General features: G+C 39.6%; 1 protein-coding gene across 1 annotated transcript; it reads left to right on the top strand.

The window, feature by feature from the left end:
* Window positions 1-3282: 3282 nt before the first annotated feature.
* LOC100490677 (extracellular calcium-sensing receptor) lies at window positions 3283-9338 on the top strand. Its single transcript, XM_031898289.1, has 6 exons — window positions 3283-3302; window positions 3485-3776; window positions 4031-4732; window positions 6097-6318; window positions 8227-8287; window positions 8422-9338. Exons 1-6 carry the CDS (start codon window positions 3283-3285, stop codon window positions 9336-9338), a joined length of 2214 nt encoding a protein of 737 aa, XP_031754149.1.
* The last annotated feature ends 16461 nt before the right edge of the window (window positions 9339-25799 follow it).

Genomic DNA, 25799 nt, shown 5'->3' with positions numbered 1-25799 from the left:
TTTCCTCTCTCTTTTCTTTCTTCTTCTTCTTCTTCTTCTTCTTCTTCTCTTTCCTCTCTCTTTTCTTTCTTCTTCTCTTTCCTCTCTCTTTTCTTTCTTCTTCTCTTTCCTCTCTCTTTTCTTTCTTCTTCTCTTTCCTCTCTCTTTTCTTTCTTCTTCTTCTTTTCTTTCCTCTCTCTTTTCTTTCTTCTTCTTTTCTTTCCTCTCTCTTTTCTTTCTTCTTCTTCTTCTCTTTCCTCTCTCTTTTCTTTCTTCTTTTCTTTCCTCTCTCTTTTCTTTCTTCTTCTTCTTCTTCTCTTTCCTCTCATTTTCTTTCTTCTTCTTCTCTTCCCTCTCTCTTTTCTTTCTTCTTCTCTTTCCTCTCTCTTTTCTTTCTTCTTCTTCTTCTTCTTCTTCTTCTTCTTCTTCTTCTTCTTCTTCTTCTTCTTCTTCTTCTTCTTCTTCTTCTTCTTCTTCTTCTTCTTCTTCTTCGGTGCCTGTCTGCCTTTTCCTCCGAAGGCTCTTCTTTTCTTTTCTCTCTCTTTTCTTTTTCTTCTTTTCTTTCCTCTCTCTTTTCTTTCTTCTTCTTATCTTTCCTCTCTCTTTTCTTTCTTCTTCTTATCTTTCCTCTCTCTTTTCTTTCTTCTTCTTATCTTTCCTCTCTCTTTCCTTTCTCTCTCTCTTTTCTTTCTTCTCTTTCCTCTCTCTTTTCTTTCTTCTTCTTCTCTTTCCTCTCTCTTTTCTTTTTTCTTCTTCTCTTTCCTCTCTCTTTTCTTTCTTCTTCTTCTTCTTCTTCTTCTTCTTCTTCTTCTTCTTCTTCTTCTTCTTCTTCTTCTTCTTCTTCTTCTTCTTCTTCTTCTTCTTCTTCTTCTTCTTCTTCTTCTTCTTCTTCTTCTCTTTCCTCTCTCTTTTCTTTCTTCTTCTCTTTCCTCTCTCTTTTCTTTCTTCTTCTCTTTCCTCTCTCTTTTCTTTCTTCTTCTTTTCTTTCCTCTCTCTTTTCTTTCTTCTTCTTCTTCTTCTTCTTCTTCTTCTTCTTCTTCTTCTTCTTCTTCTTCTTCTTCTTCTTCTTCTTCTTCTTCTTCTTCTTCTTCTTCTTCTTCTTCTTCTTCTTCTTCTTCTTCTTCTTCTCTTTCCTCTCTCTTTTCTTTCTTCTTCTTCTTTTCTTTCCTCTCTCTTTTCTTTCTTCTTCTTTTCTTTCCTCTCTCTTTTCTTTCTTCTTCTTCTTCTTCTTCTTCTCTTTCCTCTCTCTTTTCTTTCTTCTTCTCTTTCCTCTCTCTTTTCTTTCTTCTTTTCTTTCCTCTCTCTTTTCTTTCTTCTTCTTTTCTTTCCTCTCTCTTTTCTTTCTTCTTCTTCTTCTTCTTCTCTTTCCTCTCATTTTCTTTCTTCTTCTTCTCTTCCCTCTCTCTTTTCTTTCTTCTTCTCTTTCCTCTCTCTTTTCTTTCTTCTTCTTCTTCTTCTTCTTTTCTTTCCTCTCTCTTTTCTTTCTTCTTCTTCTTCTTCTTCTTCTTCTTCTTCTTCTTCTTCTTCTTCTTCTTCTTCTTCTTCTTCTTCTTCTTCTTCTTCTTCTTCTTCTTCTTCTTCTTCTCTTTCCTCTCTCTTTTTTTTTCTTCTTCTCTTCCCTCTCTCTTTTCTTTCCTCTCTCTTTTCTTTCTTCTTCTCTTTCCTCTCTCTTTTCTTTCTTCTTCTTTTCTTTCCTCTCTCTTTTCTTTCCTCTGTCTTTTCTTTCTTCTTCTTCTCTTTCCTCTCTCTTTCCTATCTTCTTCTCTTTCCTTTCTCTTTTCTTTCCTCTCTCTTTTCTTTCATCTTCTTCTTCTAATTCAAATTCTTCTTTTCTTTTTCTTTTCTTTCTTCGTCTTCTCTTATCTTCTCTTGTTGTAATTAATATTTATTTTTTACATATGACTGCGTCTCCATCACAATAAGATTGTGTTATTCTGATCCAGTAGCAACAAATTATCCCTTGTGTTCCTAAATTCTCCAGAGCCTTGTAAACTTGCTGTCCTGATACCATCATTTTATTCTGCAGCGCTAAATATGATTTCAATTAGTGGAAGATTCTCTTCTGGGAGCTGCCAGACTAATGAACAATGATGCATTGAGTATTTAATGGTACCTTTGCTTCTCTTTGCAGCATGAATCTCTGCCTCCCTATAGGCCTCTTTATATCTCCCAAGTCTGTATAAAGCCAACTCAAAAAACACCTCTCAGCTTTTCTACGTATATCTGTGTCCTTGGGTGACCTACAGCTGGAATCACCTTCTCTTATATTTGAGAGGTTCTCTATAACAGGCAGATGTATCACAGACTGAACTGGTGTGTATTCGCTACGGCATGTATGTTTTATACATTAGCTATGGGAGTGTCCAAATCTTTTCCCTTCAGTTGCAACTTGGACAGTGAGAGCATTACTGGCTATCTGAGCCGCCCGGGAGATATTATTATAGGGGGAACCTTTATGATCCATTTGGAAAGAGTCTTCAGTGATCTCAGTTTCACTAGTAAACCCACAGATCTACAATGTCAGATGTAAGTAACCCTGCAACATTGGGTTGTTTAAAGAGACTCTAAAGGGTAAGGTACTGGTATTTTTAAAGGTCTACTTTAATACGGAGCTAACCACAGTGTGGGTTTAGCAATGTAACAAACTCATAGAAAGTTGTGGGATTCTCTTCCTGAATCAGTGGTACTGGCTGATACATTATATAAGTACAAGAAGGGGTTGGATGGCTTCTTAGCAAGTGAGGGAATACAGGGTTATGGGTGATACCTCTTAGTACGAGTTGATCTCTGCAGCAAATTAGAGAGGCTTCAGGTGGGTTTTTTGCCTTCCTCTGGATCAACTAGCAGTTAGGCAGGTTATGTATAGGCATTAAAGTTGAACTTGGTGGATGTGTGTCTTTTTACTTACTATGTTACTATGTAAAAGAGATGCATAGTAAATTCTCATGTGAAATCCTTAGTAAAGAACGTGTGTTACCATCTATGAGTGGAGAGAGGCCAAGGGAAATGGACTAGGACTGAAGAGACAATGTTACTCTCCTATCTGTTGCTTTCCCTCAAAATGACAGAGCATAGCAACTGACATTACCTACAGTACAAAATAAGGCAGATTTCTATAAGAATAGAGTTTAAACTCCCCTATGTTGCTCAGTGGCCCTCTTTGGAGTCCATCACCCATATCCATCATTAATTTTATCATTAATTTCCAAGGAACTAAGTATTGATCTTCTTCCTTCCTTCTTCCTTCTTTTTTGGAATTGCCTCTGCTTTCTGGGGTTCCTTTTATAAGGTATTTGGTGACGGATGGAATTTGCAACTACCTTGTATGTTTCATAATAAACAATAAACTGCTTAGGAATGGAACAGGAATGACATGGTATTAGGTTGTATTATCATTTGTATCATTATTATAACACCTGTTGGATTTAAACCTTCAGGAACTTGTCATTAATAGTAATCACTATATCATATGTGAAATTCATTTTATTCTGTGTTTTTATACCAGGTTTTCCACTGAGTATTACCAGACCATGCAGGCCCTAATATTTGCTGTGGAGGAGATTAACTCAGATCCTGAACTCCTTCCCCAATATACTCTGGGTTTCCAGGTTTTTGACTCCTGCTTTACATTACGGAAAGCAGCACATGGAACCCTTTCATTGCTCTCAGGAGGAAGGAAAATCACCCCCAATTATCACTGTCACAAAGGGGCGCCTGTTGCTGGGATCATCGGTGACTCTGGGTCCTCGCAATCTATTCTTATGGCCCAGATCTTAGGACTGTACCGATACCCACAGGTAAGCATACTGGGAAAAATAGGTTAAGGGGTTAAGCTATGAGGTTAGACTGTCAGGGGTGGGGTTGTTTTCTATGGAAAAAAGGCGCTTGCGAGGGGACATGATTACTCTGTACAAGTACATTAGAGGGGATTATAGGCAGATAAGGGTGGTTCTTTGTGGGTGCTGGGTTTACTTGGAATGGTTGAACTTGATGGAATTTGCTCTTTTTTCAACCCTGTATAACTATGTAAATTATTTACATTATTTTACAGATTAGCTATTTTGCAACCAGCCCTACCCTTAGTGATCGGAACCTGTTCCCTTCCTTTTTCCGTACCATCCCTAGTGATGAGTTTCAAATGAGAGGTCTGGCCCAGTTGGTCTCCCATTTCAATTGGTCTTGGGTTGGTCTGCTGGCCAGTGACACTGACTACGGCCAGTTTGGACTCCAGATGATAAAGCAAGAGATAGTAAAGGGTGGAGCTTGTGTGGCCTTTGCTGAGAATATACGGACTAACCATCCCGACAGAAATGCTCCTCACCTTGTCCAAGTTATTAGAAAGTCAACTGCAAAAGTGGTGATTGTCATATCGTCTGATTTCGATTTTGTGATTGTGGCAGACGAGTTGTTGGAACAGAATGTGAGTGGAATCACCTGGATAGCCAGTGAGGCTTGGGCAACCTCAGAGTTACTCTCGAAGGAACCATATAAAGGACTATTATCCGGCACCGTTGGGGTTGCCATTCGCCGCGGCCAGATGACAAGGTTCACCAAGTACATCAACAGCCTCTCCCCATCAGAAAATGTCAACGATTTATTCATCAAAGAATTCTGGGAGGAAATATTTAATTGCAAATGGCTGAATCGGGACAATGTAACTATTCCTTTGGGTAATGAAACCAGGAAAGCCTGTACAGGAAGCGAAAAGCTGGAGGACTTGTTAAACGAAGAGTACCATAGAGTTTCCCTGAATGTATATACTGCAGTCTATGCATTTGCCTGGGCCTTACATAGTTGGCTGAATTGTACATCAGGGATTGGGCCATTCTATCTGGGAAATTGTGCAAATGTTTCATCGATTCCACCTTGGCAGGTGTGGCAGTAAGCAGTTAGTGGGGTTTATTTGCCCTTTAGTCCCAGACCTTGGGGCACAATTACTAAGCAATTTTGAGAAAAACAAAATCGATATTTTTTTACTTCTAGGTATTTTCGAGATTTACAAATGGGTTTTTGCCAGTATTCGATTTTTTCTGAAATTTTCACCGAAAAATGTGGGTTTTTAAACTTTTTGCCATATTATATATATTACAAATTCATGATTTATGAATGTTTAGTTAACTTTTTATTGTCAACAACAAAAATTCATCAGGTTTGATCTGTCGAAGGGGAAGTTAATCCCATCCCTGTTTTCTGTTTCACCCAGTTTCAAGGGGAAGTTAATCCCATCATTGTTTTCTATTTCACTCATTTTCATGGGGAAATTAATCCCATCATTGTTTTCTGTTTCACCCAGTTTCAAGGGGATTTTAATCATATCATTGTTGTCTGTTTCAACCAGTTTCAAGGGGAAGTTAATCCCATCATTGTTTTCTATTTCACTCATTTTCATGGGGAAATTAATCCCATCATTGTTTTCTGTTTCACCCAGTTTCAAGGGGATTTTAATCATATCATTGTTGTCTGTTTCAACCAGTTTCAAGGGGAAGTTAATCCCATCATTGATTTCTATTTCACGCATTTTCATGGGGAAATTAATCCCAGCATTGTTTTCTGTTTCACCCAGTTTCAAGGGGAAGTTAATCCCATCATTGGTTTATATTTCACCCACTTTCAAGGGGAAGTTAATCTCATCATTGTTTCTTGTTTCACCCAGTTTCAAGGGGAAGTTAATGCCCTCATTGTTTTTTATTTCACCCAGTTTCAAAGGGAAGTTAATGCCCTCATTGTTTTTTATTTTACCCAGTTTCAAGGGGAAGTTAATCCCATCATTGTTTCTTGTTTCACCCAGTTTCAAGGGGAAGTTAATGCCCTCATTGTTTTTTATTTCACCCAGTTTCACGTGAAACTTCAACACATTATTGTTTTCCGAGAATGAACATCAATGTTCCTAGAATGGCTGCTGGAGCAATTCCTGTTTTTTTGAGCTTTAACAATACTTTTTGGCTCGAAATTTTACATTTTCATATGAACGATTCAAGCATTAGCATGACATTTTATAAATACAACAATGATCAAGTTTAATTGTAAATTGATACAATGTTGAGTTTATACAACTTTCAAGGCCAGAAAAAGACGAAATGTTTAGTAAATCACCCCCCTTGTGTTTGAACTTTCCAGCTTCTCCACTACATTAAAAAAGTCTACTTCAAGACCCAAGATGGGAGCCAGATATTTTTTGATGCAAAAGGGAACCCGCCGGCTGTCTATGACATTGTGAACTGGTGTGTGAATGCCAAGGGGGCACTGGGGCAGGTTATTGTTGGGAGATACGACATGAATGCCCCCGAAACGTTCAATGTAGATAGTGATGGAGTTATCTGGGCCAACGGCAGCACAAAGGTATGCATGAAATGAAACTTGTGGAAATATCTTAGCGGTTGAAGTTATTAGACATCCCCAGTGAGTCCAGTCACTCACTTCTGACTCCAGGCCGGCTCTCCTCTTTTTCAAACAAAATGCACCAATCTAGGTTAATCTTCCTTTCAGTGCCACTCTGCCATATTGTGTTGTCCAGATGGTGGATCTCCTGTTTGATCTTTGCTTGTGACCAATACATTACAGCAGCAGAGCATTACCGACTAAGATCTCCATAAGTTCACATTTCTAGATGTACTTTTTTTAACTGGAAATCTGTATTTTCCAACTTCCCCCAAAGAAGACCCCCCCCTCCCACAACTGGAAACTGTAGATACTGTAGATACTCCAGCAATGCTCACTAGTGATGAGCAAATCTGTCCTGTTGCGCTTCGCCATAAAATTCGCAAAATGGCAAGAAAATCCGCGAAACGGCGAAAAATTCACGAAACGCATTTGTCGTGCCATTTTTTCATCGCAACTATGTCCAATTTGCTGTGACCATGCCCTTTTTTTGACGCAACCGTGCCCTTTTTGACGTAAAGGCACCCTTTTTTGTGACCCACATAATGCACATATGCACCCAATTTTGACACGACTGCACCTTTTTTGATGTGTCTGCGCCCTTTTTTGATGAGACTGCACCCAATTTTGACATGACTATGCCCTTTTTTGACGTGTCTGCACCCTTTTTTGACGTGCCTGCGCCCTTTTTTGATGCAACCATGCCCTCTTTTGATGTGCCTGCTCCCTTTTTTGATGCAACCATGCCCTTTTTTGACACACCTGCACCCTTTTTTGATGCAACCGCACCCTTTTTTTTTATGCACCTGCCATGGGCATCAAAAGAATAGTCGCGCATCCAAAAATTGTCGCAAGAATAGTCGCTGGCATCAAAAGAATAGTTGCACATCAAAAGAATAGTCGCGGGCGTTAAAATAATAGTCGCAAGAATAGTCGCGGGTGTTAAAATAATAGTCGCAAGTATAGTCGTGGGTGTCAATAGAATACTTACACGTCAAAAGAATAGTCGCGGGCGTCAAAAGAATAGTCGCAAGAATAGTCGTGGGCGTCAAAAGAATAGTCGCAAGAATAGTCGCGGGCATCAAAAAAATAGTTGCACGTCAAAAGAATAGTCGCGGGCGTCAAAAGAATAGTTGCACGTCAAAAGAATAGTCGCGGGTGTTAAAATAATAGTCGCAAGAATAGTCGCGGGTGTTAAAATAATAGTCGCAAGTATAGTCGTGGGCGTCAATAGAATAGTTACACGTCAAAAGAATAGTCACGGGTGTCAAAAGAATAGTCGCAAGAATAGTCATGGGCGTCAAAAGAATAGTCGCAAGAATAGTCGCGGGCATCAAAAAAATAGTTGCACGTCAAAAGAATAGTCGCGGGCGTTAAAATAATAGTCGCAAGAATAGTCGCGGGTGTTAAAATAATAGTCGCAAGTATAGTCGTGGGCGTCAATAGAATACTTACACGTCAAAAGAATAGTCGCGGGCGTCAAAAGAATAGTCGCAAGAATAGTCGTGGGCGTCAAAAGAATAGTTGCATGTCAAAAGAATAGTCGCGGGCATCAAATAAATAGTTGCACATCCAAAAATTGTGGCAAGAATAGTCGCTGGCATCAAAAGAATAGTCGCGTGCAAATCTTTTGAAAGATTCGCAAATTTTTCGGCGAAACGGGACAGATTCGCTCATCACTAACAGAAAGTGAAATGGCAGTTGCTATACTAAAATGTCTTTAAATAAAACACATAAATTTGGCTATTAAATGTATTTGACAAATGTATTGCCACTGATAAATGCTTAGCTAGACCATGTTGGTTTTTGAATGGCCCGTCAGTACAATGTTTCCAAATTGTTCCAAAAACTCTCTCCCCTTTCCCATAGGTTCCTCTCTCCAAGTGCAGCCCCAGTTGTGCCGCTGGATTTAGGAAAGTGATGGTACCCAGTAAAGCATTATGTTGCTATGAGTGTGCCCGGTGCCCCCAGGGGCAGATTTCCAACCAAACAGGTGACTATATTACTTTACTTTTTATATTTTTATATAATGAATTATGCTGACAGAATGATTTCCTTCTCCAGATGCCGTGGAATGTAATCCGTGTTCCTGGGACACGTGGCCCAATCAACATAGAGCGAAATGCATAGCAAGAACGACAGAGTTTCTTTCCTATGAAGATGATTTAGGCTTAATTTTAGCGCCCGTTTCCATCTTGTCTTCTCTGGTTCCACTTGTTTTCTGGGGAGTTTTTGTTCATTACAAAAAGACACCAATAGTCCGAGCCAACAACTACTCCCTTAGCTGCCTTCTCCTGCTTTCCCTGTTCCTCTGTTTCCTTTGCTCTTTAGGGTTCATTGGTTACCCACAACCTGAAAAGTGCCTTCTGCGCCAGGTGGCATTTGGGATGGTTTTTGCCCTCTGCATCTCCTGTGTTCTGGCCAAAACCATCACTGTTGTCATTGCCTTTAATGCAACCAAACCCGGCAGCAGGTTAAGAAAGTGGACAGGGGTGAGACTGCCATATTTTGTAATTATACTTTGTACTTTTATTCAATTTTCTTTGTGTATGATCTGGCTGATTTTCTATCCTCCTGTTCCAGAACTTAATACTGAAACAAAACCTGGAATCATTATAGTGAGTTGCAATGAAGGATCGCCCACTGCTTTCTGGTGCATGCTGGGATACCTTGGACTCTTGGCCACCATCAGTTTCATTGTTGCCTTCCTGGCCAGACGCCTCCCTGACAGTTTCAATGAAGCCAAATTGATCACATTCAGTATGTTGGCTTTCCTCAGTGTGTGGGTGTCCTTTATCCCAGCCTATCTCAGTGCCCGGGGCATGTATACTGTGGCAATGGAGGTCTTTGCCATCCTGTCTTCCAGTTGGGCTGTGGTGGGCTGTATCTTTGTGCCAAAATGTTTCATTGTATTGTTCAGACCCAACATGAACTCCAGAGAACATCTCATGGGGAAAAGAAATATCTACAATTTTTCTTAGCATATAAAAAGAATACAAAAAGTATATTTGTTTGTATTTCAAGTCCCTGCCCACCCCCAGACAATTTCTGTACAATATGGGGGGTTAAGCTGATGATAAAAGGGTACCCCATGCACATACGTTGTATTGTACACCTGGTAACAGAGTAGGAAAGGGGGCAGAGAGGGACGAGGCTTTATCATATAATCAGATTATATAGTGTAGGGACCCATAGGGTTAACATGTCCCTATGGCTTTAAACCCTACAACTTCCTTAGTCTGTGCTGTTACTGGGCAAAGACCCATGTATCAGTTTATGGTTTTGCATATGTGTCTTATTGGTTAACAGGGAAACCACGCCCTTGGCACTCTGATATAGTGCTTAGCAGGGGGTGGGGCTTCCTCTTTGGCTGCATTTGCTGACCCAGGTGGGAGTTCCACTGAGCCTGGGATCAACAGGGCCCCAGTAAAGCCTTATTGCCCTAGAGTCTGCATCTAACTCTAGTGAAGTCAGGGAACAGGGACCCCATGAATGAGGAATAGTATCAGGATATTTTATAAGAGCACTTTCTTGGAAAGTGAGATAGTGAGATTATTTAGAAAGAGCAGTTTCTGGCTCCAACCAGGAGAGATTAGCTGGAAGTATCTTCCCTACTGGCATTGTGCCTTAGAGCAGGACCAAGGTTAAGACGCAGGTATCAGGTCAATTCCTATCCCTGATCCATAGTCGGCTGTGAGGGGTCCTTGGCTGCTAAGGGACACCCTGAGGATTCAGATACTGGGCCAATCAACTCTCCGTAGGGAGGCCATGCTAGTTGGTGGTCCTTACCTTCCCAACCCTCGGCCAAGGTGGGCAAAGCTAGTGGACACCATATTTTTCTACCTGTTGTGCAGTTGCCTGATATCTCCTCTGTGTGAGTATTGCTATAACCCTGTGGATCAGTGTCTTGGGCAATAAACCCATTTCTATTCAACTGCAAGAACCTTCTGGTGCCCATTTGTTACTTTGCACTGCACACAGCTACAGTGAGTTGTAGTTGCGCTACACCATAGCTCCGTTTGGTTACTTCCACTTAGCGAAGGGGCCAATCCTGAAGGATTGAGTCGTGTGTACCCCATGCTCTAAACCTACACTAGCCCTGCTGTTGGCTTGGTTACAGCCAAGAAGGGGTTACAATAGTATTTTCAATATGCCTGTATGAGGATGCTATAGGGGTCATTTGTAATGTATAAAAGTTGGGTACTGAGTGAAATAGATCCTTGTATTTGTCCTTCTCATGTTTGTATTATTTGTAATAAGGACTACCTCCAGACTGACCTTTGTATCCACTAGTTACCATAATATTTGTATTACATTATGTTAATGTATAATGTGAATTTAATCTGATTGGCTGTTATTGGCTCCACCCAGTTTTTCTAACCTTGGACCACAGTTATATAGTAAAGAACACTATGAACATTTTGGGGACCCTGGTTTTAATGGTGTCAGTATGGCAGCAATAAACATTTCCCCACTGAAAGTCAAAGTGACATCTGATTGGTGGTTAGTGGCTCCGCCCACTTTTTCCAACCTTGAACTTACCCAGTGACTAACTCTGCAAAGTTTAGGGACCCTGGCATTAATACTTAAAGAATGGCAGCAGTTTAAATTTAAACCAATAAAAGTCAACGGGTGAAATCTAATAGGCTGTTGGTGGCTCCGCCTACTTTTACCAACCTTGAACGGCAGTTCACCAGTGGCTAACTCTGCAAAGACCCTGGCATTAATGCTGTGAAAAAGGCCGCAGTTTAAATATAAACCAATTCAAATTAATGGGTGAAATCTGATTGACTGTTGGTGGCTCCACCCACTTTTCCCAAATCTTGAATAATTACTACCCAGCGACTAAATCTGCAAAATTAGTCCCCGAGTGACCAACTGTGAAAAGTTTTGGGACACTGGTGTGAAAAGTGTGAGAATGGCAGCAGTTTAAATTTCCCCATTAAAATCAATGGGATAAATCTGATTGGCTGTTGGTGGGTGGTTCCACCTACTTTTTTCAAATCTGGAATAATTACTACCCAGTGACTAAATCTGCAGTATGTGGTTACCCTGGTGTATATATTATAAGAATGGCAGCATTTTAAATTTAAACCAATAAAATTCAATAGGTGAAACCTGATTGGCTGTTGTCGACTCCGCCCACTTTTTTTAAAATCTAAAAAATAAACGGGAGGTGACCTTAGATAATTTCCCCCTCAGACAATTTTTTTTAGGGCAACTGCATTGAGCAAATCTGTCCCGTTTCGGTTCACCGGAAATTTCTCGAATCTATCAAGAGATTTGCGAAATGTTGAAAAATTTGCGAAACGGACAAAATGTTCCGTGTAAAACAAAATGGCGTATGTGATTTTTTTTTTTTTGGTTTACACGTGCAACAATGTTTTGTCACGTGGCAAATTTTTACGAGGTGAATTTTGATGCCCGTTTCACCGATGGCGAAATGTAGAAATTCATTGGGGAGCCGTGATTAATTTTGCCCATAACTAGTTGCCCCCCAAAAAATACTTAGGTTCCATTACGGTTCTCTGACATATCCAAGAAAAAACGTTTATGGATAAGTAGTGATGAGCGAAATTTTTCTCCAGGCACGGATTCAGTGACTTTTTTTTAGCAAAATGCCCCCCAAAAATATGCCATGAAAAAAATTCACAAATTCTCAAAAAAAGTCTTGACTTTTTCGAATTGTTGCAGCAGAATCTCTAAAGTTTTGAGACAAAAGAAAGAACAAGGCCATTGGCTTCTACGTGAACTCGGCAAGTTCATTCTGGCGAATTGTCACATTCAGATTCTTAGCCTTTTAGTTGCGCAGTATAAATTGCTGCATTTTTTTTCTCGAAAAAAAATCAGAATCGAGTTTAAATAAAAAATTGATGGTTAGTAAATGAGTCCCTTAAATGACCATTTTTAAGCATCTTTTCTATTGGTCTTCATTATTTATTTTTTATAGTTGTTGAATTATTTGCCTTCTTCTGGCTCTTTGCAGCTTTCAAATGGGGGTCACTGACCCCGGCAGCCAAACCCTATTGCTCTGTGAGGCTCCAGTTTTATTGTTTTTGTTACTTTTTATTCCTTATCTTTCTATTCAGCCCCTCCCCTATTCATTACCAACCCCTGTGATGTTGCTCCCAGTTGCCCCATTTTTTATTTCTGCCTTGGAGGCAAGTTTAGAAAGCAGGGAGATTTACTCCTGCAGGCCAGCAGTCCCCATGGGGCTACCCAATAGCCAATCACAGCCCTTATTTGGCTCCCCAAAGAACTTTCTTTATGTTTGCGTGGCTCCCCAACATTTTACATCTGAGTGTGGCTCACAACTAAAACATCTTTGGGATCAACTATACAGATCTCTGTCTATTGAAACACTATGGGGCATATTTACTAAAATTCATTTTTTTCTGGCCTTGAAAGTTGTATGAACTCGACATGGTAGAAATTTGAATTAAACTTGATTTTGACAGCATTGTTAAGACTTGAAAAATTCAACTTTAAATGAATGTTCCTTTCCATGAATCCTTTTAACATTTCCCAAACAGGAAGTGCTCTAGCAGCCATTTTTGAGCATTGGCGCTCATTCTTGGAAAACAATAATGTGTTTACGTTTCAGTTGAAAATTGGTGAAACTGAAAACAATGAGGGATTAACTTTCCCTTGAAACTGGGTGAAACTGAAAACAATGAGGGATTAACTTTCCCTTGAAACTGGGTGAAACTGAAAACAATGAGGGGTTAACTTTCCCTTGAAACTGGGTGAAACTGAAAACAATGAGGGGTTAACTTTCCCTTGAAACTGGGTGAAACTGAAAACAATGAGGGATTAACTTCCCCGTTTATCCATCAGGTTAATATATTCCCCCCAGGAATGCTAAAGGGGGGCAGTAACATAGCAGGGGAGTCACTGGTAATTCATACCCAGCAATATTTAAAAGTTGGGGAGGGGTTTTTGTTTCCTGATAAAGTCGACGAATTTGGTGCGGACTTTGGGCCTGATTCACTAAAGGGCGATAAAACGTGCGCTATTTTTATTGTACGCTAAAATTTTTACCGCGTCTTAATTTTGGCGATTTTTCGCACGATTCACTATAAGCATACTCGCGCTTTTTTACGCGCGGTATTTCAATGTGATAAATAGCGTGCGAGGTATTTTCCGCATGCAGGCTATTTATCGCATGCGCTAATTGTAACAATCGGCAGCATAAAAATGGCGCCATTTTGCCCTGGGAGAGCACAGAGTGCTAGAGAGGTGCTGTATATATGTTTATTTGCAAACCCCCCCCAAAAAACAATAAAAATCTAAGTAAGAAAAAAAAAGAAGTGTTAGAGATAATAAAATGGGGGGGGGGGCATTTAAGAATATTTAGCCAAATACTTAGGGGTCCGTTTGCTAAAGTGGCTTAAATTAAATGGGAGATTTTAGACACAGAATAAATGGCAAATATGTTATGGGCACTTTATTAAATTGCAATTATTCTGGCAACAAAACATTGGATTGGCAGTTATCCCACTCGCAAGAAAATACGCTACGTACTAATTAGCGCAGGTTTTACTATTCAGCAAAATGGGCTAAAGGCAGAATTGTTGGCAGAATATTTGCAAACATTTAACCCATATAGCATATTGATGTGTTACTGATAAATGTAAGGGTGTAGGGGAAACTACATGGAAGTATAGAATACCATATCAAGGAAGGAAAAATAATTAGACATTACCCAGTTCAAAAGTAGAAAAATAAAAACTTTAATTACAAGAATAAACTTTTTTAAAAGACTATAAAAAAAAAACAAAACTTAGGGCTTGCTGCCCTTGAGTTCCCTCATGTCCTGCTGCAGCTCGGCCACCTGGGCCTTCAGAGTATCCAGGTCCTCCTGCATTGACCAAAGTGTGGGGTCAGTCCTCCCAGGTGTTGTTTGGGTCCCCACATCTTCGGTCTGGCGTGATGGACCCTCGTCAGCAGGAGGACCTGGTGCCCAGCACTTGGCCTGGGGAGAGTGTTGGGCCTGGGGGGAGAACTCAAGGGCCGGGGGGGGGAAAGTGGGGGGAAAGTGGGGGAGAAATCAAGGGGGGGAGTGTCTGGGGCCTCGGGGGCCTGGCAGTCTGCTGGGTCCTCAGGGGACCCTGGGGCCTCAGGGGCCTCTTCAGCTTCGGGGGCCTGGTAGTCTGCTGGGGCCTCGGGGGACCCTGGGGCCTCGGGGGCCTCTTCAGCCTCGGGGGCCTGGCAGTCTGCTGGGTCCTCGGGGAACCCTGAGGCCTCGGGGGCCTCTTCAGCCTCAGGGGCCTGGCAGTCTGCTGGGTCCTCGGGGGACCCTGGGGCCTCGGGGGCCTCTTCAGCCTCGGGGGCCTGGCAGTCTGCTGGGGCCTCGGGGGCCTGGATGGCTGCTGGGGCCTGTGGGGCCTGGATGGGGCCTCTGCTCGGGCCTCGGGGGCCGCAGGTTGGGCCGCTGGGGCCGGTAGAGGCTGGAGGGCCTGGGGTTGGGCCTGGGGAGGAGGCACCAGCTGAAGTTCTGTAAAATAATATTGCAAGATGTTATTTTGTGTAATATATTATATATATATATACATTCATACACCATCATAAATAACGGGGCCCCTCACAACAACATTTTTTGGGCCCCCCTCCTCCCACGCCCCCAATGGCCCCTCCCCCTGTGAACCCTCACATCAATACAAAGGACACACAGACATTGTTAGCCGGGGCCCCCTAAAACATTTGTGGCCCTTCCCCAAATGACTCACAATATGGGCCGCTCCCTGCTGCTTCCCCCTGCATTAAACTTATTTATGCATATGTATTTGACAATAGATGTGTATATATATATACAATAGGAAGTGCTGGGAAGCTGCACACCATAAGGAACAATAATACCCGGGTGCCTGTGGCAAAACCAAATCTAGACAGGCATGGGGTGACGGCACACACAGGATTTTGACAAGGAGTCACAAAGATGTGAAATAATATTCAGAGGTTTATTGTGACCAACGTTTCAGTTCCTCACTGGCATTATGGTTGAACGAGATGGATGTATGTCTTTTTTCAACCCAACTTACTATGTTACTATGTTACTTTCATCATCCCTGACATTTCTTACATTTGTACCTTTAGTTCAAATTACTTGCTAAATCTTTTACTGAACGTATACTGTAACAGCATAATAAAGTACAATAATTACCTTCCGCAATTTCAGTGACCAGATCTGGGCTCCTGCGCTTAAGGTCGGACCACAGCCGCCGGAGCTGGCGGGGGCCCACATCAAGGGCAAACCCGGCGAGCAAACCTTGTCTTAGCTCGGCCAGGATTGCCCTCTTCCTCTCGTGGACCCCTAAGTCCCCCGGCAGTGGGTGGTCATATCCTGCACGCAGGAGCACGCTGATAATGTAGCGCCTCCCCCTGGTAGCAAGTCGGAAACCCCAGGCATGTCCTCTCAGTTTGGCTGAATGACACAAAATGGCCCCAAGTCGCACATGTCACGAGATTACAAAATTGCGGAAAAAAAAAATCGGCAAAATATACATAGTAATGTATTTTGCGCGAAAAAAATATTCACCGCTACAGTACAGTATATTTTGGCGACAACATATTCACCGCTATAGTACTGTATATTAGTAGCGAAATTCCATACATGCCAAGACTTTAGTAAAATTGAGAAAAAAGACACATACTTGAATAAATAACACTGTAAGTCCATATTTTATTGGCAAAAAATCATTTACTGTACTTTTGTATAATTTTTCGCCTGCCTGTAGTAGGGGTTAATTTACGCATAGCCGAATGAGATATTTAGCGCGCAAAAGATATAGTGAATCATGCGATAGTATTCTTTTCAGTGCGGAAATTAACGCATGCGCTAAAACTTGTGCGAGAAATAACCGATGCGAAAATGGCGATTTTTCGCACGCGATAATACTATGGTGAATTGCGCTCAAATTATTTTGCGTTTTTTAACGCAAAAAAGCGTGCGATAATTTTTATCGCACTTTAGTGAATCAGGCCCTTTGAATCTTAATTCAAATCTGGTTCCTCATTTGAATATGCTAATGAGGGCAGGATGTGTAAAAATAAGATAATGTTCCTTGTTTCACTGGATAGTGACTGTTCCAATAAGCTTTCTTCTGGTGCAGGGACCTATAGAAAAGTATTATTATTCAGTGTAACACAAGAAAGCAAGCATTGGCAATGTCTTGGAAAGTCTCTCCCTAATGTATTTCATTAAGTGCATCATTAGCTTAAAACTAGCCGGCGACCTGAATACATTTCCATAAGACAATAAGGGGGAGGAGATATAAATAGTGATGAGCAAATCTGTCCCATTTTGCTTCCCCAAAAAAATTTGCAAACCTTTCAAAAGATTTGCAAAACGGCGAAAAATTTGTCTTCCGTGACTATTCTTTAGTTGCGAATCTATTCTTTAGTCACGCGGCTATTCTTTTGTCCCCCGCATCTATTCTTTTGTCATCTGTAGAGATGTAGCGAACTGTTCGCCGGCGAACAAATTCTCGCGAACATTGGGTGTTCGCGAACGCGTATGTTCGCGAACTTTCAGCGTATTTTCGCAGTTTGGGTTCGCGCCGCGTTTTTTATCATCGCAAAAGTATTGTACAATACGCCGCACAAGTCACACATGGCGTTTTTCCGCAAATCCCGTTTTCATGGTGTTTAAGCGCGACATAGCAAAAAAGCCGCGTATTTTCGCTAGAATAGCTTGCGTTTTTTGCGCAACTCTGTGCCAACAAAGTATTTTTCAGAGAAGTTTTTGCCCTTGATCCCCCTCCTGCATGCCACTGTCCAGGTCGCGGCACCCTTTAAACAACTTTAAAATCAGTTTTCTGGCCAGAAATGGCTTTTCTAGTTTTTAATGTTCGCCTTCCCATTGAAGTCTATGGGGTTCGCAAAGTTCTTTTCGCGAACTTTTTTTTTTAGGTTTGCTACATCCCTAGTCATCTGCATCTATTCTTTTGTTGCCCACGGCTATTCTTTTGTCACCTGCCGCTATTCTTTTGTCGCCTGCGACAATTTTTGGATGCACGGCAAATTTTTCCGCAGCTAATTTTTTCATCCATTTCGCAAAACAATCCACCATAGGCAAAACATGGAAATTCGCCCTGAATCCATGCCTGGCGAAACATTTTGCAGATCACTAGATATAAAATAAGTACAGCTCAATATAGGGCATCAAACTGTTTAGTAGATCCTTGGCATTCATATTTAAGATGTTTTATGTTGGTACATTATGAAATGTGGGGTATACACTGGGGTAAAATGCAAGCTTTGTGGCAATTTTCTGAATTTTCATAAAACCCACTGCATTCAGCATAGCTTTGCTGTTTGGTAGTTTGCAGTAGAAAGATGTATTTACCCAGTTTGGTTTTATCAGAATGTGTACTTTCAGAAAATATATGGTTTACTAGGGTCTCTGTACTGTTAGGGGGTCTGATGGCACATAATACACATACCGGGTCCTTATATTGTCAGAAAAATTATGGAAATTCATATGCACTATTTTCATGTGGGTGCCTCAGTACCCCATATAGTTTGGTAAATCTATGCATATTGTGCATAAAACTGTTCAGCAGACCCCTGGTGTTTATATTTAGAATGTTTTATGTTGCTATGCTGTGAAATGTGGGGTAGACACTGGGGTAAAATGCAAGCTTTGTGACAATTTTCAGAAATTTCATAAAACCCACTGCATTCAGCATAGCTTTGCTGTTTGGTAGAATGAAGTAGAAAGATGTATTTACCCAGTTTGGTTTTATCAGAATGTGTACTTTCAGAAAATGTATGGTTTGCTAGGGTCTCCGTACTGTTAGGGGGTCTTATGGCACATAATACACATACCGGGTCCTTATATTGTCAGAAAAATTATTGAAAATCATATGCACTATTTTCATTTGGGTGCCTCTGTACCCCACATAGTTTGGTAAATCAATGCATATTGTGCCTGAAATGGTTCAACAGACCCCTCTTGTTCATATTTAGAGTGTTTTATGTTGTTATGCTGTGAAATGTGGGATATACAATGGGGTAAAATGCAAGCTTTGTGACAATTTTTAGAAATTTGATAAAAATTGCTACTTTTATTTAGCATGGCTTTGTAGTTTAGTAGTTTGCAGTAGAATGATGTTTTAATCCACTTTGTTTCCTCAGAATGTGTACTTTCAGAAAATATATGGTTTTCTATGTTCTCTATACTGTTAGGGGGTCCTATGGCACATAATACACATATTGGGGTCAGATGTGAAAATTATATGCACTATATTAATTTGGGTGCCTCTGTACGCCACATAGTTTGCTAAATCTATACATACAGGGCATCAAACTGTTCAGTAGGCCTGTGGTGTTCATATTTAGAATGTTTTTTGTAGGTACATTACAAAATGGGGGGTATATCATGGGGCAAATTGCAAGCTTTGTGACGATTTTCAAAAATTACATAAAAATCCCAACATTTTGCTTAAATTTGCTGTTTGGTGGTTTGCCATATAAAGACATATTTACCCATTATACATTCAGCAGAATGTGTATTTTCGGAAAATATAAGGTTTTCTGGGGTTAACTTACTTATTTGTTAAATTTACCACACATATATCAGACAGTGCCTTTTTTGTAGTCGAAATAAATGCCATGAAATATGTATGCCTTACTTTCTTTTTGGGTCTCTACATGCCAGATACTTTGGTAATCCTATGTACAGTGGGCATCAAATTGTTTATTGTGCCCTTAGCTTTCATATTGAGGATGTATTTTCTTGGGGGTCAATGTATTTTTTTGTATTCTTACCCCACAAAAAAATGCCATAAATGTGTTAGATTTAAGTATTTGAAGTGATTTTTGAGGAAATTTGTATGCACTGACTTCCTTTTGGGGTCTCTAAATGCCAGATGCTTTATTAATCCTATGCAAAATGGGCATCAAACTGTTCAGCGGACCCTTGGCTTTCATATTTAGGATGGTTTGTCTTGGTACCTAATGTAATGTGGGAGATAAGGCGCTCGAAAGTGGAAGCTTTCAGGCGATTTTTTCAGAATTTTTATAAATGCTTATAGAAACTGCTAAATTCAGGAAAGCTTTGCTGTTTGGTACTTAGGAGTTGGAAGACATGGGTACCCATTTCGGATTTGGCAGAATGTGTACTTTTCAAAAATATATGGTTTCCTGGGGCAAACCTAATGTTCCAGGATTTATAGCTTTGGAATCTAAAGTATGCTGTATTCTGCTGTAATGCTTTGAAAAACTGCTGTTTTTGATCTATAGACGTCAGAAATCTCCATAAAACTATACATAGGTATTAGGGAAACATAAGGATTTGTGAATCAGTTGAGTGTTTGACCATAAAATGTAATTGTTGTTGGTATTAATCCCTATATCATGAAAACTAGCAATTTTTCTTTTTTTTATTTATTTGGAGCTCTAAATCTTGTTTTACAAGAGGAAATACACAAAAATTCAGGCACAGTTGGAAATCTCAGGTTCTCCTGAGAAAAACAATATATGGTTTTCCTATGTAACCTAGCCCCCCACCCCCTGTAAATGCCCCTAAAATGGGAGAGCAAAAAATGTTCCAAAAAATGTCTGGCACCGAGTGTAACTGAAATGTGAAATTCTGCTGGCACTTGTTTTGGGCTGATTTATTGAAAACTTCTCTAAAAACCCCACTGGTCCTGTCCAACTGTTCTTCTACTTCTCGAGCTGAGTGGGGGTGAGGCCAGCAGCAAACTGCACTGTAGGATAGGAACCAACAACTTGGTGGACCTGATAGGTTAGTTATATAACCCCAGTTGTACCAGTGCAGGGCAGCAGTACATTACATTATCATTATTTGGTGTTACTGTTCCTTTAAACTGAGGGGTGTATAACTCCCATGAGCAGGTATAACAGTGTAAGAGAATTCTGATATACAGTCCCACAGGGCCACTTATCCTCAGTATAAAACAGCTGGGAATGCCGGGCCCAGGTATGCGCCAGTGACTGGGAAGGGGCGGTGCTTATATAAGAGGGACAGAGCCGCTCCCCGGCCCATATCTCAGCAGGATCAGATGTTCTACAGAACTCCCACGTTCCTCCTGTTTGTGCCATGGGCAGTGTATACAATAACAGTGTGTGTTGGGTTGGAAGCCGGAAGGGGCTGCAGCCTCCCCAGCAGGGATGGCACTGGGTATCTGAGCCGCGCCGCTCATATTACTATAGGGGGGACCTTTATGGTTCATATGGACAGAGTCTACACGGATGTGGATTTCAGGAGCAAACCCCCAGCGCTAGAGTGTCAGCTGTGAGTAACAGTTTTATATCAGTGTCTGTCCTGTCCTTATGTTTATACAGGGAGAGATAGATAGATAGATAGATAGATAGATAGATAGATAGATAGATAGATAGATAGATAGATAGATAGTCAGAAAGACAGACAAATATATATATGATAGATAGAAAAATGAAAGATAGACAGGTAGATGTACAGATAAATAATAGACAAACAGACAGACAGAGAGATAGACAGACAGATAGACAGACAGATAGACAGACAGACAGTCAGATAGAAAGATAGATAGATAGAGAGTTGGTCAGACAGATGATAGAAAGATAGATAGCAAATCAGTCAAACAGACAGACAGACAGACAGATATACAGATAATAGATAGACAGAAAGACAGACAGACAGACAGACAGATAGATAGATGGACAGAGAGACAGATAAATATATAGAAGGATAGATAATAGATAGATAGACAGACAGATAGATAGATAGATAGATAGATAGATAGATGATAGATAGATAGATAGATAGATAGATGATAGATAGATAGATAGATAGATAGATAGATAGATAGATAGATAGATACATACATACATACATACATACATACATACATACACATAGAGAGTCAGTCAAACAGACAGATAGATAGACAGACAGATAGAAAGATAGATAGATGATAGATAGATAGATAGATAGATAGTCAGTCAGACAGACAGACAGATAGATAGATAGATAGATAGATAGATAGATAGATAGATAGGTAGATAGATAGAGTCAGACAGACAAACAAACCCAATAGGACAGACAGATATACAGATAATAGATAGATAGATAGATAGATAGATAGATAGATAGATAGACAGACAGACAGATAGATAGATAGACAGAGACACAATAGATAGATAGATAGATAGATAGATAGATAGATAGAGTCTACACAGATGTGGATTTCAGGAGCAAACCCCCAGCTGTCAGCTGTGAGTAACAGTTTTTTATCAGTGTCTGTCATATCCTTATGTTTATACAGGGAGAGATAGATAGATGATAGATAGATAGATAGATAGATAGATAGATAGATAGTCAGAAAGACAGACAAATATATATATGATAGATAGAAAAATGAAAGATAGAAAGGTAGATGTATAGATAGATAATAGACAAACAGACAGACAGACAGATAGACAAACAGACAGATAGACAGACAGACAGTCAGATAGAACGATAGATAGTCGGTCAGACAAATGATAGATAGATAGATAGATAGATAGATAGATAGATAGATAGCAAATCAGTCAAACAGACAGACAAATTTACAGATAATAGATAGATAGACAGACAGACAGACAGATAGATAGATAGATAGACAGATGGACAGAGAGACAGACAGATAGATGATAGATAGAAAGATAGATAATTTTTTTATTTGCACAGCGAATTTTTACAGGTGGAATTTTGTCATTGCTCATCACTAATTGAGAGTGATAATACACACTCACATTTACACTTACACACACATATTTTTGGGTGGGATCGGGGGGCTTTTACACATCCACAACACTCACACATACTTGCACACACACACATATGCCTTATATTACATTTTTGGTGCATTTTTAGTGATGTTATTGAATTTTTAGCTATTTTTTTTTGTATTTTCAGTTCTACTTCGGTGGTTTTTTTCCCGTACGTAAAATGAATTTGTCTAAGCAAAAATTTTCAAATTGATATTCTAACTGTTGATGACACTAGGCAATAAAACTCCGTTGATTTTAGGGGTTTTTTATTTTATTTTGGGGTTAAGGCATTTCGCATTGTTTTTTTGTTACTTGTTTGTGCCCATGGAAATTTTGTCTTCTATTAAGCCATTTAGGTGCCTCTGTAAGTAAAAGAGATATTAAATCTATGCATATTGGGCATCAAACTGTTTAGTAGATCCCTGACATTCATATTTAGGTTGTTTTATGTTGGTACATTATGAAATGGGGGGCATATAATTATATATAATAATATATAATAATATATATTAGAATTTTCATAAAACCCACTGCATTCAGCATAGCTTTGCTGTTTGGTAATATACAGTAGAAAGATGTATTTGCCCAGTTTGGTTTTATCAGAATGTGTACTTTCAGAAAATATATGGTTTGCTAGGGTCTCCGTACTGTTAGGGGGTCTTATGGCACATAATACACATACCGGGTCCTTATATTGTCAGAAAAATTATGGAAATTCATATGCACTATTTTCATTTGGGCGCCTCTGTACCCCATATAGTTTGGTAAATCAATGCATATTGTGCATAAAACTGTTCAGCAGACCCCTGGTGTTTATATTTAGAATGTTTAATGTTGCTATACTGTGAAATATGGGGTATAAATTGGGGTAAAATGCAAGCTTTGTGACGATTTTCAGAAATTTCATAAAACCCACTGCATTCAGCATAGCTTTGCTGTTTGGTAGTTTGCAGTAGAAAGATGCATTTACCCAGTTTGGTTTTATCAGAATGTGTACTTTCAGAAAATATATGGTTCGCTAGGGTCTCCGTACTGTTAGGGGGTCTTATGGCACATAATACACATACCGGGTCCTTATATTGTCAGAAAAATTATGGAAATTCATATGCACTATTTTCATTTGGGCGCCTCTGTACCCCATATAGTTTGGTAAATCAATGCATATTGTGCATAAAACTGTTCAGCAGACCCCTGTTGTTTATATTTAGAATGTTTAATGTTGCTATACTGTGAAATATGGGGTATAAATTGGGGTAAAATGCAAGCTTTGTGATGATTTTCAGAAATTTCATAAAACCCACTGCATTCAGCATAGCTTTGCTGTTTGGTAGTTTGCAGTAGAAAGATGCATTTACCCAGTTTGGTTTTATCAGAATGTGTACTTTCAGAAAATATATGGTTTGCTAGGGTCTCCGTACTGTTAGGGGGTCTTATGGCACATAATACACATACCGGGTCCTTATATTGTCAGAAAAATTATGGAAATTCATATGCACTATTTTCATTTGGGCGCCTCTGTACCCCATATAGTTTGGTAAATCAATGCATATTGTGCATAAAACTGTTCAGCAGACCCCTGTTGTTTATATTTAGAATGTTTAATGTTGCTATACTGTGAAATATGGGGTATAAATTGGGGTAAAATGCAAGCTTTGTGATGATTTTCAGAAATTTCATAAAACCCACTGCATTCAGCATAGCTTTGCTGTTTGGTAGTTTGCAGTAGAAAGATGCATTTACCCAGTTTGGTTTTATCAGAATGTGTACTTTCAGAAAATATATGGTTTGCTAGGGTCTCCGTACTGTTAGGGGGTCTTATGGCACATAATACACATACCGGGTCCTTATATTGTCAGAAAAAATATTGAAAATCATATGTACTATTTTCATTTGGGTGCCTCTTTACACCACATAGTTGGGTAAATCAATGCATATTGGGCCTGAAACGGTTCAGTAGACCCCTGTCGTTCATATTTAGAGTGTTTTATGTTGCTATGCTGTGAAATAGGGGGTATACACTGGGGTAAAATGCAAGCTTTGTGACAATTTTCAGAAATTTCATAAAAATTGCTACATTTATTTAGCATGGCTTTGTAGTTTGGTAGTTTGCAGTAGAAATATGTTTTTATCCACTTTGTTTCATCAGAATGTGTACTTTCAGAAAATATATGGTTTTCTATGGTCTTCATACTGTTAGGGGGTCCTTTGGCACATAGAACACATATTGGGGTCAGATGTGAAAATTCATATGCACTATTTCAATTTGGGTGCCTCTGTACACCACATAGTTTGCTAAATCTATACATACAGGGCATCAAACTGTTCAGTAGGCCTGTGGTGTTCATATTTAGAATGTTTTTTGTTGTACATTACAAAATGTGGGGTATATAATGGGGCAAATTGCAAGCTCTGTGACGATTTTCAAAAATTACATAAAAATCACAACATTTAGCTTAACTTTCCTGTTTGGTGGTTTGCCATATAAAGACATATTTACCCATTATACATTCAGCAGAATGTGCATTTTCAGAAAATATAAGGGTTTCTGGGGTCAACTTACTTGTTTGTTACTTTTACCACATATAAATCAGTCAGTGTGTTTATTGGTAGTGGAAATAAATGCCATGAAATATGTATGCCTTACTTTTTCCTTTCTTTTTGGATCTCTACATGCCAGATACTTAGGTATTCCTATGTACAAACTATGCATCAAACTGTTTAGTGGGCCCTTAGCTTTCATATTTAGGATGTGTTTTCTTGGGGGTCAAAGTATTTTTTTTGTATTTTTACCCCACAAAAAATACAGTAAATGTGTTAGATTTAAGTATTTGAAGTGATCTTCGGGGCAATTTATATGCACTAACTTCCTTTTGGGGTCTCTAAATGCCAGATACTTTGGTAATCTTATGCAGAATGGGCATCAAACTGTTCAGTGGACCCTTGGCTTTCATATTTAGGATATGTTTTCTTGGTACCCAATGTTATGTGGGAAATAAGGTGCTCGAAAGTGGAGGCTTTCAGGCGATTTTTTTTAGAATTTTTATATATGTTTATAGAAACTGCTAAATTCAGGAAAGCATTGCTGTTTGGTACTTAGGAGTTGGAAGACATGGTTACCCATTTCAGATTTAGCAGAATGTGTAGTTTTCAAAAATATATGGTGTCCTGGGGTAAACTTAATGTTCCAGGATTTTTGGCTTTGGAATCTAAAGTATGCCGTATAATGCTGTAATGCTTTGAAAATTCAATATTTTACTGCTGGGAGTTTTTGATCTATAGACGTCAGAAATCTCCATAAAACTATACATAGGTATTAGGGAAACATGAGGATTTCTGAATCAGTTGAGTTTTTGTCCATAAAATGTAATTGTTGTTGGTATTAATCCCTATATCATGAAAACTAGCAATTTTTCTTTTCTTTTGTATTTGGAGCTCTAAATCTTGTTTTAGAAGTGGAAATACACAAAAACTCAGGCACAGTCAGAAATCTCAGGTTCTCCTGAGAAAAACAATATATGGTTTTCCTATGTAACCTTGCCGCCCCCCTGTAAATGCCCCTAAAATGGGAGAGCAAAAAATGTTCCAAAAAATGTCTGGCACTGAGTGTAACTGAAATGTGAAATTCTGCTGGCACTTGTGTTTTGGGCTGATTTATTAAAAACTTCTCCAAAAACCCCACTGGT

Source organism: Xenopus tropicalis, chromosome 3 (assembly GCF_000004195.4).
Source record: "Xenopus tropicalis strain Nigerian chromosome 3, UCB_Xtro_10.0, whole genome shotgun sequence".
NCBI classification, from domain to species: domain Eukaryota; kingdom Metazoa; phylum Chordata; class Amphibia; order Anura; family Pipidae; genus Xenopus; species Xenopus tropicalis.
The sequence above is the reverse complement of the archived record's forward strand: the minus strand, read 5'-3'. Positions and strand labels throughout refer to the sequence as shown.